General features: G+C 39.8%; 1 protein-coding gene across 2 annotated transcripts; it reads right to left on the bottom strand.

The window, feature by feature from the left end:
* Nucleotides 1-1144: 1144 nt before the first annotated feature.
* Nucleotides 1145-12198, bottom strand: nsfa (N-ethylmaleimide-sensitive factor a). 2 transcript variants are annotated; one of them, XM_061303666.1, is made up of 21 exons: nt 12071-12198; nt 7500-7585; nt 7245-7344; nt 7127-7166; nt 6571-6737; nt 6375-6485; nt 6175-6250; nt 5612-5767; nt 5323-5522; nt 5076-5241; nt 4887-4961; nt 4538-4725; nt 4001-4096; nt 3774-3930; nt 3527-3660; nt 3246-3392; nt 3032-3166; nt 2743-2856; nt 2547-2602; nt 2391-2438; nt 1145-2041 (listed from the first exon to the last, which is right to left on the bottom strand). In XM_061303666.1, the coding sequence occupies exons 1-20, from the start codon at nt 12080-12082 to the stop codon at nt 2408-2410; spliced, it is 2247 nt and encodes a 748-aa protein (XP_061159650.1). In that variant the 5' UTR covers nt 12083-12198; the 3' UTR covers nt 1145-2041; nt 2391-2407. The 2 variants fall into 2 exon arrangements, with proteins under 2 accessions (XP_061159650.1, XP_061159651.1); XM_061303667.1 differs by lacking the exon at nt 2391-2438.
* Between the last annotated feature and the right edge of the window lie 559 nt (nt 12199-12757).

Genomic DNA, 12757 nt, shown 5'->3' on the forward strand with positions numbered 1-12757 from the left:
GGAACTACGATGGTGTCATAAATCCTTGGGAATGCCGGCGGAATTAAAGAGACACGACGCTATTTAGAAATGAAGGAAAGCTTTGGTGCTTCGGGAACTTTCTCATTTTTAAACAGATTCTATGATTCTAAAAAAATATGGAGACACTTTTCTGCACAGCAATGAGAGACCTTGATTGGCAGGAAGTAGTTTTGGTCATGCCCACAACGCCACAAACCACCCTTTTTAAAATACCCTGGTATGCATGCATATGCAAAACTAACATCCATGCATCAAGATGGATTTGCACTGGTCAGGAAAAAAAAATGTGTGTGATGGGTCATCAAGAACTTGGGTCCACCCGAAACTTGGGCTCTTTCAGCTTGCTTCATTAAGTAGTACACAACAGGATTTTTTTTTTCTGTGCATCTGTGCTTTTTATTGCAATAATACATCTGGAAATAGAATATATATATATATATTTACACACACACAAACATCAACATACATATTGTCAATGGTTAGAACAAAACTAAAATTTGGACATTAAGCAGTAAATACAATTCACAAGGGCTAAAAGACAATAAAGTCAACATTAATTGAATGAATTCTTCATCACACATACACAACTACACGCATCGGCTAAATTGTTACCCTTGCGTTAACGGGGGGAAAAAAAATCCAACAATGGTCACTGAAATGACATTTTGTTTCATGGTCCAACAGAATTATTAAGACAAACTAATAAAACTAGCCTGGACAAAAATGGGGCCATGCTACTTAATATTTGTTAACTTGCTGAGCAGCACTTTCAGTTCTCGAATGCTTTGATACTTTTGATTGTACCCTGCACAGATTCAAGACACACTTTGCCGAATATAGCAAAGCAGCTCCAGAACGTAACCTTTTTATTTTCAAAGTAGGTACAATGTTTTGTTTTACCTAGAAAGGTGGCACATGATTTATGAGTTAATTTCTCTTTAATCTGTGTACTCCGAAATGAAATTTGCCTGGTGTGACAAAGTGATTGACTTATAAAAATAAATACAACCAAATACATATTCATTTTGTCCCAGGTACAATTTAGCCTCCATGTATACACATTCATATGCATACACATGCAGCGTTTAGCTTCAAACACATGCACACAAATCGACATTAGCTCAAGCTTTCATGAAGAACAATTTAGCACTATATATTTTTTCCTGTTCCGTAGTTTCATATCCATCTTAAAAGTGCAGATTTTTTTTTTTTTGTATTGAACACTGACAATGCCAAATCTACGCTAGCTTTACTAAACTGCACTGAACTGCACATAACAGACAATCAACAATCCAACTTCCACTAGAACGAACCTGATAATCTTTGGAAGAACAAAGGATAACAAGTCATACTGTCGTAGTCTGTTTACATAAGTCAATTGGGAAAAATCTTTCTCAATATACTGTCTGTGTTAATATATACGATGTACTTTGGGCTTACACTGACTTAAGCCATAGACAAGTTACAGCGAATCAAAGGTTTAACATTTACAAGTACTTTTTTCTTCACCACTAACTACATGGTCACTAAAATCCTGCACAAAGCAAGCAATCTGCACTGTATTCATGTCCATTTTAATGGCGTTCTGTTGTTATTGTCTCTTTTGTACTCACAGTATCATACTGACTATAATTTAGCAAGACAACATACGACACAAGAAGCTAAAAACAGATAGCTTTTTTTTTTTCCCCTCCAAGATGCACAAAACAGCACTTTTTTTTTTTTTTTTTTTTTTACAATCATCTATTGCAATTATTTTTACAGATAACAATTTCATAACAGTATAATTTCCCGTAGATTGCAATGATATGAGGGCAAATATACTTTGGTGATATTGCCCATAGAAACATGCTGAGATGAGAAGGGGAGGGGGGTTGTATAGTGTCTTTTACCAGATGCCTATTTAGAAAGGTGGACAGAGGAATGACTCGGTGGATGACTTCTTCTCTTCCGCATTGCAACTGGTTTGTGGCTAGTTGTCGCATTCCTGAAGCCACTCTATTCATAAAAGCTGCGACCACTGTAAAATAGTAGATGAAGATAAAATTGTCTGGTTACAGTTCATCTTCTTTATTATTGGCACAAAACATCCACAAATAACATTATGTTTAATAATAATACAAGCATGATTTTCATGCAAACACACCAAAACATGAGGGGGAAATGCTGTTTTAAAGCAAAACCATTTGATTTGTTGATGTGAAGGGAATCATGCAAATGTTTTGGTAGCATTAGCAAAAATGTTAGCATTTTGTGGTTGCGCAACTGTTAAATGCGGTATAAAAAGACTCGACAACCTTATGGGTGCTATTCTAATGGCTTATGCTATGCTAGTCTAAAAATTCGGTCTAGTTTGTTGTTGACCTTACCAGTACATAGTGGCAGCTTAAATTCGGATTTGATTGCCTTCATTCAACCTGATGCAAAATAAAATGATTGATGATGAAAGGCGATGGAGAAAGTAATGGGGGAAAAAAGGGATGAAAAACAAATAGATTTAAATTTATAGATGTCGCTATACTCACGCCCCCTCATCTCTCAGCAGAGACACGAATTTGGTCACTCTGTAATCTTGGTCCATCTAGAGATGATAAAATGAAATGTCATTTTTCTTATCTTCTATAAATTTCCTTTTCGGAATATATTTATGACAAATATAAAAAAAAGAGTGTATTGTATTTCTCATTTCCAAGCAAATATGAAAGACTAATTACGATGTACCTGCAGCGACATCTCGATAAGCACGACGAGTTTCTTAATGCCGATCCAAACTCGCTTTCCTTTAAGCTGCTGTGCGATGCTGGCCCTTTCTTTGTCTGAGAAACTCCCCAACAGCTGCATAAAAAAAATAAAAAAAATAAGCAGAACGTCTGCAAGAATCTGCAAAATTGGCATTTGACTCCCTAGCTGGAAAAGAAGGTTATTATATTTGTGTATTTCTCAATAACTGCCTAGCTCTCGGCGAGAGCGTGCATAATTCATTCAAAGGTCGCTGTCAATTTGCTCATACCTCTAAAGCGTCGACGAGCTGCTCCCCAGTGGAGATGTTAGGGATGTGTATGGTGGTGCTGAAGGCATCCAACATCTCCATCTCCTGCAGGACGTCTTTCCTGCTGGTGGTGCCAATGATGAGCAGCTTCCGACCCTGAAGGAGAAATGATTTCATTTCAGAGATTCATTTTCTATTCATATTGCATTAGTGTCTGTCTGGTTTCCTTTCTGACCTTGGGAGGTGCTTTCTTCAGGAGCACCAACAAGGCTTGAAGAACCAAATTGGAGAAACGCGGTCCAATTGGGACATAATCGAGGAGACGTTCGATGTCATCAACCACCACACAGCTGAGCTGGGATTTGTAAGCGTCATCAAAGACCTAAAATACAGAAGAACTTTTTTTTTTTTGGAATAGTGATTGTTGTGGTTTTTGTTGACTGCTCTTTGTTTCCTTTCTCTCAAGTTACACAGTTGATTTGTTTGCCACAATTGATCAAATAGTGCAGCACTAACCTTTTTGATTGCCTGGCACTTGGAGATCTCCGAGTGTCCAATCATCTTGTCTGGAGAACAGAGCTTAATGAAGGGGAACTGGGAGTCCTCTGCAATCTTGGCTGCCAAAGCTGTCTTTCCACTGTGAGGTGGACCTGGAGGTGCATTTGACAAGCCACAAATGATGTTTTGCTTCTTATTTAAGTGAGAAACTATTTTTGGGGAAAAGGAGCCCAACTATATGTATTCATCTTTACAGTACGCTCACCTTCCAGTAGCACAGTCACCAGCGGTGTGCGATCACTGTTCTTGGTCTGCTGTACCAGCAGCTCTCCATCATCGAGGACATGTGTAACTGGGTCACCCCATTTGATGATGCCATTCATGATGTAGTTGGAGTAATCCTCCTGGTTTGTGCCAAACGCCTGGGGAAAAACAAGAATGAAATTGTAATCTGCAGGTTTAAAAAGAGATGATGATGATGATGATACTCACTGGTTTAATGTCATTGTTAAGGGATCCTAAGAAGTCATCTCTGGTGACCTTCAGCTTCTCTGCCCTCTCCATGTCAACCTCAACTGTAGATGTCGCCTGAAAAAAAAAAAAAAGACATTCAGAAAACATATCTCAGCTAGAAGAGTTTCACTTCTATTCCACCACCATCACAAGCTCCCATAAATATTATATTGTAAACTTTTTGGAGCGGCAAAATCTTTTACAGCCTCTCAAGTGCAACCCCATGGTGGGTGTAAAAAAGAAACAAGATGAGAAAAAATCAATCCAATCAAGCAATGAACCGCATGAACCTGCCTTTAAAAAGCTGCAATAAAAGGACATTCCGCAACAAAATGGCCGCCATGGTTTGAATGAGGGCCACAATGTTGCCAAACAATCAAAAGCCAACACATTTGTTGTACAATTTGAATCAATAACATATAAAAAAATGTCTATTTAGGAGTAGTTAGTATTTCAATTAGTGCCCTAAAACGAGCTCCTATTTTTAAAAGCCTCATTATTGACAGGCAAAGTGACCTTGATATGTCTGTTCATGGCAGTGGACTGGGCGGCCCTGACCAGTCCCTCCAGCTCGGCTCCACTGTAATTCTTGGTTTCAGATGCCAGCTCTGGTATGTTGACATCTTGAGCCAGCAGGTCGAAGTTTCGCATCTTATTAGTATGAATTGTGAGAATTTGAACGCGGCCTTTCTCATCAGGAAGACCTGGTAGGATAAGACGGAATGGGGACAATCATCAGAAATAATTTTTGTCTTAGAAATTACAATAAGGAGTAATTGAGTTATAAATGGCAGTTGTCCTTTAATTCATCCATCCATTCATTTTCTATGTCGACAAACCCATTCAGATTTTTAGGGACACTTACCAATTTCCATCTTGACCTCAAACCTCCCAGGCCTCATGAGGGCATCGTCGATCAGGTCAGGCCTGTTGGTCATCCCTGGTCAAAACAGAAATAGTGATCAATCCATTTTTTATTCTGCTTGTCCTCAATGAAGTTCACCGACTGCGCCCAGTCGATCACGATGCTGCAAGGATAAATAAGATTATTTACCGATGACCAGGATGTTGTTAAGTTGCTCCACACCATCAATCTTGGACAGGAGCTGGTTTACCACAGTATCGTGCACACCCGTGCTGCTCGCACCCGTGCCTCTCTGTTTGCAAATGGCATCCAGCTCATCAAAAATGATGATATGAAGGCCGCTGTTAGCTCCCAGCTAATGAAGGTGGAAATAAAAAAGGTCAGACGTGTCAATGTTGATTTTCTAAAGTGTAAATCACAGGAGCAAGTTACACACCCGCTTTTGCTCGTCCTCTGCGTCGGCGAACAACTTGCGGATGTTGGCCTCGGACTCTCCCACGTATTTGTTGAGGATTTCAGGGCCGTTGACGATCTTTGGCTCCCGGGCGTTAAGCATTTGGCCAATCTGCCTAGCCATTAGGGTTTTACCACAGCCTGGAGGTCCGAACAGCAAGATACCCTTCACGTGCTTACAGCCTGGACACAGAAAAGGAAAGGAACGATTCATGAGAAACAAATAAAATACAAATGATAAGCAAAAAACAAAAAAAAAGGTAATTTCTCACCCATCTGCTCCACAATGTCAGGAGGGAAGACTCGAGAAGCAAAAGCTCTCCGGAAAATGTCAGAGAATTCCTTATCCAGACCTCCAATGCCCATTTTCTCAAAGTTCCAGTCTGGGTTGATGATTGTCTGACGTGCTTCCTTGGTCTTTGCCTTACCTACATATAATGAAGAGTAAGTACTGGTACAATAAAATAAATACATATGCAAATATACATAGCGTCAAAAAACTCTTTCACTGTAACACATTGCCACCTTGTGGAGACAATAGGAAGACTGGTGTCGCATTAAAAACGAAAGCTTCTTCAACCCTCATTCTTTTCTTCATAATTAATACCGTAATTTTCGGACTATAAGTCGCGGTTTTTTTCATAGTTTGGGTGGGGGGGCGACTTATACTCAGGAGCGACTTATATAGATATATATGTTTTTTTTCACTTTTTTGGGCATTTTATGGCTGGTGCGACTTATACTCCGGTGCGACTTATAGTCCGAAAATTACGGTACATATTTTTTTATTTCATGGATTTAATAATGCTTCAATCGTTTCAAATAGGAAACATACCAACAAGTGTCAAGGATGAACTCTCTGCCTTCTCAAAAATCACCTGACTGTTGCCCACCAGCAGCCCAGCATCAATCTGTCATTAAAAAAAAAAAATTCAAATAGGATTACCTGAAAATACTTTCACTATATTGATTGATTTATTTGTTGTTCATTTTGAACCTTAATTTGAATGCCAAACTATCTCAAGCATTCCGTACCTTCTGTGGTTTCTTTCCAGAGGGTGCTTCACCTTTGAGGATGGTGGCATCCATCGCCTCAATGTCTTTGACAACCAGTCCAAAAAGTTTGTCACAGAAGCTGAACACCAGCTAAGAGACAAATAAGACAGATTTGCAACATCAAAATAAAGTCCACATGCTTATGCCTCAAAAAAAATAATAACAAATCCGAAACCTGCTGTGTGACAGAAAAGGCCTGGCTGTTGAACTTCTGGATGAACTCGGCAGCCATCTTGTCTGAGTCATAAGGTGAAGAGTCTGTACTCTTCTTCTGCAGGAAGTCAATTTCGATTGTCATGGCACCGATGCACTGCCTGGACTTGTCAAAGTTGTAGTTGGACACTAAAGACAAACATTTATTTTTAATACCATAACAAAACAATCCATCAGGTTTTTTTAATGAGTATGTTCTTCCATTTTTATTGTCATAAATTATATTGAGAGAGAGATTCTTGCATTGTATGCACTATTCATTTTAGTATAATTACCACTGGCGGAACTAGAGGGGGGGCGTGTGGGCACTGCCCTCCCTCCTTAAAATACACTTGGACCCTTAAGTGACAGGCCGAATACTTGCCTTTTGGGAATTTATTTCCACATTGACCACAGCAAAACCTTTTAGTTCATTATAATACATTTCTTTACTTGAGTATCTTTAATAATGAGCACATTACGTAATCCATTTGCTGTGGAAAAGCATTTTGCTAACTGATTCGACACGAGTGTAATACCTTCCACTTCCTGGCCGATGGAGAGACCAGCCCATTTTCGCTACAAGACAGATAAAACAAAGAGCAATTTAAAATTGATGAATGAAACGGTTAAGAATACGATTATTTGTGCGAGTACCTGTGGCAGGCTGAATGCAACTGAACCAGGTGCCACAGTGTGGTGGGTCTTGACTGTAAACACAAATTTGTGGTTGGGCGCGGTCTTCACAGTCACGTGTCTGTACGGCAGAGGCAGAAAAACTTGAATATCTCTCCGTATTAGAAGCATTATTACTCGTATCAAAAATAATACTAAATCCATTCAGACTGCAGTGTGGATGTCTTTATTACTGAAGGAGGAAGATGGGTGGGCTGATTAATGATGACAACTCACTGTCCAGACTGCAGATCCTTCTCGCTGACCACGGCACAATTTGTCAGCGACAACTCGTCTGTCGGGCATCGTGCCGCTTGCATGGTCTGCAAAGGGAGAGGTCAATGAAACACACTTTATGAAAAGGAGAGTCCATTTAGGTTTAGTTGGCAATTATAGTTCAAGCTAAATTGAGTCTTAAATAATCTGCATTCACTTTTTTTTTTTTTCATTAGAATGAAAAGCATTTTCTGTCAAGCGCATTTTATGGCAGTAAGTTTTCATCCATTTTTATCTTGATAAATCAAATGCAAAGACTTTTAACAGCACAATTGACTCGGTAGCCAGATGGATAAATTCCAATGCACATTACTGCAGCCCAAGCATGTGACACGGTAACCACGGCAACTACGTGAAAATATCCAACAGTGCCTCAGACAATAAAATAGGTTTACTGCAGGCAAATCCATCAGCGGCAACAAAAGCGTATATGAATTGATACCACTTTTTTCAGTGAATCATTAAAGAGGAATTCACGCCCCAAATATTATTTTTTGTTCTGTGAATCAACCGAGTCAACACCCGCCCATCAAGGCCTGTGAAATGACTCAAAACGTGCAATTTGCAGCTCACAAGAAAAATGAGGAAGAATAGGCACACAATGAATCCGATTGATGAGATTAGGAGGAATCATTGATTTTGGATGTATAACTAAATTCCACTGACACTCGGAGCTGCAGGGCGTCAACACTTCAGAATGGATTTTATGATTGACAAACAAAAATCATTCATACTCACATTCGCACCTACGGCCAGTTTGAAGTCATCGATTAATGTAAATCACATCTATATGGAATGTTAGTAAGACAGATCATGTGGTGAACCCCCGCAAGCACATTGGAGAACACACAAACACCAAAAAAAAAAGAAAAAAGGTGGCCAGATGAGATTGCAGATCATCCAAAGCAAGAAAAAATAATAATAATTAATCGCTCCATGACAACTAATTTGCATCTTCAGTCTGTACCCTGCATGCAGCTCCTCGTTTTTGACAGTAGACGAGGTGACAACGTCAGAGAATGAATGAACGAATGAATGAGCAAAATAACAAATAAATACATTAATGGATGCATGGCTGAATAAATAAATAAATAAATATTTTAATAAATAAATATAAATATAAATATAAATATAAATATAAATATAAATATAAATATAAATATAAATATAAATATAAATATAAATATAAATATAAATATAAATATAAATATAAATATGAAAAGATTTCCATTTCCAACACTGAGTGGCTCTGATGCAGTGGGACCCAAACACAATGCCCAGGAGGGATCCAAGCCTACAGTGGCGCACTTCCTCTTTGCAACCAGCGCTCCCAGAGCAATTACATAGTTGCCAGGTGGGAAAAGCATATGGTTTCCACAAGGAGTCAGAAAAGGAAGTTAGTACTGGACTGGTACCACGTTTTGATGGAATTAGCACTTGTGTTTCCATACATACCTTGAAAAATATTACCACCTTGTGGCGCCAGCATAGGCAAGCAGAGAGGAAGGACAGAAGACAGTTTTTGAGATAGTTGGAGACTTGAGGTGAAGATGTGATGCCGTGGTGGAAAAGCTTCGATGCAGTCACAAGTATGGATTGTTTGACACGCATGCCACATACATGCATATGTACTGCACGTGGAATTTACACCAAGGCCATGGGAGTGATGGGAGTGCATGCTAAGAATTGCTTTTCAAACTGCCCAATTCTGTTACATTCCTATCAGATTACATATGCAAGGCGCCATGCAGGTGCATTTTTTTTTTCCCCCCACATTAAAAATAAAAAGCGACAACAGTATGAATATGGCGATGGGTGAAACACAAAGCTAGCTTCAGGGAGAAAAGTGTAGCAATCATAAGAGAATACTAAATAGACAAAGAAACGAATAAATCATCTAATTCGTGAGGTTTCCAACGATGCAGTCCCCAGGTAAGCAATAGGATTGCGTCACATTGTCTTTATTAAGCCATGAAAGCATTTTACTCGTATTCGATTTTCTTTGGCTCAGAGTTCCGACAATATAATCCACCCCCCGGTGGGAAATTAATTAGATGAATTCATTTCATAAACAGCATGAGGGAGGAGGGCCTGAATCAGAGACTCAAAAGTAAAAAGGCCTTGAGTTCAATTGGTCCCTCTCATCACTTCTTCTGACTCATTCTCAACATCTCACTTCGAAACAACCCACTGAATTATTCATGGTGCCGATCCAGCTACATGTCTGCACAGACAATCAGTGCTGCAGGATTAGGGTGGAGCACGGATGGATGGATGGATGGATGGATGGATGGATGGATGGATGGATGCGACAGCTTTTTGCCAGACACACAGAGGTTCACAAACTGTTTGTGTTCTTGTGTTTGTTTGTGTCTATCTCCACGATGTCCTCTGTGTGTCTACTTAGTGATTGTGTGCTCTAATGTGTTTGTGAGGGAAACCTGTGTGTGATTTTTGTGTGTGGCTCCTGCCCGACAGCAAACGGGCCGTCTAAATTTAGTCATCGCTCTCGTTGGCACACACATTCGCTCACTCACATGCACTATGATGACCTTATTGATGAAAGCATCTTTGAAAAATTGGCCTGACTTGCAGGCTGCCAAAAAAACATCAGAGAACTTCAACCCTTTCCCAAAAGCACCACATTTAAATGTTTTTAATTGTTTGTAAAGAAAAACATAAAACAATTTTGGAATGCTTGGTAAATGTCGCATCCTAAAATTCGAAAGCCTCCGTAATTCTTCACTTGGCCATAAAATAGATTGAGTAGGAGGTTCAACCGACCCCGAAGCTGAGGAAGGCAATTGAAGATTCCAAAATTTATGTTGGCAGCAACTCACTCTTTGCAGCTCGCCCATTTGCAACACAAAAAAAATTGGACATAATTACTTCGCTTTGTCCTTGATGCTTTTAGATCAAACTGGGAAAGGTTGTCAAGAGGTAGGTGAACCTGAATTCATTAACGCTGTTATCACTTCCCAACACTGGTCTGTGTTCAGTCTCTGGGCAACAAGCTGACACGCACTAGTAATCCACTTAACAAAGCCCACGTTGGGCGTCCGCACTATTAAGTGGTTAGAGATTTTTCATTCATTGTTTTTTTTTTTTTTTAAACCTTTCAGCACTCAAATTTAGCGGGAATTTACGATTCGATGTGACACCTGGTAATGCCTATATCACTGAATCACAGATTAAATGATAACGTGTGAATCCATAACAATTTTAGGTTGTTTTTGTGACTGTAAATTTAGTAGTCACCCCTGCATACACAGATTTCTTTCTACTGAGGAAATGTATTCCGAGCAGGGCCAGCCTTGGAAAGATGATGGAAAGGCTCCTCAGGAGCAACTGACTTTGCAACAGGGAACGGTTTTTCGACTCAAATTTACAACCAGTAGTTACGTCTCCCTTAAGCAATCATATTTTGGACATTGCCGGGGTATGTGTTCGGCATTCGGGTCTGTGGCATCTCTAAAAAAAGCACAACATTTAATATTATAAAACAATATTTCCAAGTCAATCAGCAGACTTAAAAACCAACTTCAATCATTATGATCATTTTAGCAAACAGTAGCATTTATCAACAATGTGAGGGGATAGAAAAATCCGCAATTTATGAAAGCAAATGACTCATTTAATATTTTTCAATGCCATTGCTGGAATTGTCTGCGTGATGACTGACCAACCATAGTATGCCCGGCAACAGCACAGTAGAGGGCAAATCAGACTGGGGGGTGCAAGTGTGTGTGTCATGCAAAACACATAATTGACCCCAAACTTTTGAACGGCAGTGTAAATATATACACACACCCATACACAATGCGAGCTTGATCTGCTTTTTGCTAGACACTATCAAAACCAACCATGCACTCTGTCCATAAGAAAGCAGCCATTATTATAATACCATTATGATATAGCCTACACACAGCACGTAAGATAAAAATGGATTTAAGTCAATGCACAGCTATGCTGCCTCCAAGGCGTCTCCTGTGCGCAAAAAAAAAAAAAAACAGCAGAATGAAGGCAACTGTCTGCACAATACTGCCTGCATATTATTATCATCATCATCACAGGGGCTGGCCTCACCACACAATGCAGGTAGTACACACACGACAATGATGCACACCGTTATGTTATATGCAGTGGAAGGGGAGTTTATTATCAGTGAGCGCTTTTTACGCAGCAGCAGCAGCAGCGTCGGCGGCTCAAGGGCAAGCAGCTCCCGGGATTAAGCGGCCACACTCCTTTGACTGACGGGGCTCTGTTCATTTTTGACCGATTATATACAAGCGTAGCGAATATGTCCATTGCAATCACGCGAGTGAGGCTGCAGAATCGAGTGAAATCAAATAAATAAATATATGCATGTATATATAGATATATAACAGCAGCAATGACATTCGCTTGGTTCCATCCGATATTATCGGAGCCAGCGATAGTCCGACATTTTGCTGAGCACGTTACCTGAAAAGCAGGAAGCGTCTGTTCGTCTAAAACAGCAAAAATAACAATCGAGTGTTCGTTTTTCTTACCCGGGCCGCCATCTTCACGGTTTGTGGTGGATCAGTGATGCTGTAGTGGTGGTCGGAGCAGGTTCATGAGACGGAGGGACGAGAACACAGAGGCTCGACAGCAGATGGCTTTATAAGGCGTAGCGCACTCTTCTCTGATTGGTTGAATCAACCGGAAGCTTGGCAACTGACTTTGTCCCATTGGCCTACGTGTTCTGGTCCAGCCTACTCAAGCGGGTTTGTATGACGTGCCAACACACTCACATGTGGACATCAAACGTGCATGTATGAATGTGTAATAAATGAATAAATAATTAAATAAATACATAAATAAATAGATAAATAAATACAATTGAGATTCCAAACGCATAGGTTTTTGCATGTGCGCGCGCACCGCTATTCACAGTGCGCCACGGACAGCAACACAGTTTCAACGCTCATCATCTCTAAACGTTTATTGATAGATCGTACATCAATCAATATGCGTCGTTGCAATTTTATGCAATGTTTTCAAGAAAAACAGAATATTAAATCATTATATCATTTGATTTGTTATTCTCAAGATTCATTATGGCTGAATATGCTGGGGGAAAATTTTTGGAAACTAGCTGACTAATAGCTATGACTAGGCCTTAGCTTAATGTCATTGCTGCTGAGTCATGTAGCTCACTTTTTGCCCCGCGTGGCTTAAAAAGGTTTCATCAAGGT

This window comes from Syngnathus typhle, linkage group LG17 (assembly GCF_033458585.1).
Source record: "Syngnathus typhle isolate RoL2023-S1 ecotype Sweden linkage group LG17, RoL_Styp_1.0, whole genome shotgun sequence".
NCBI lineage: Eukaryota > Metazoa > Chordata > Actinopteri > Syngnathiformes > Syngnathidae > Syngnathus > Syngnathus typhle.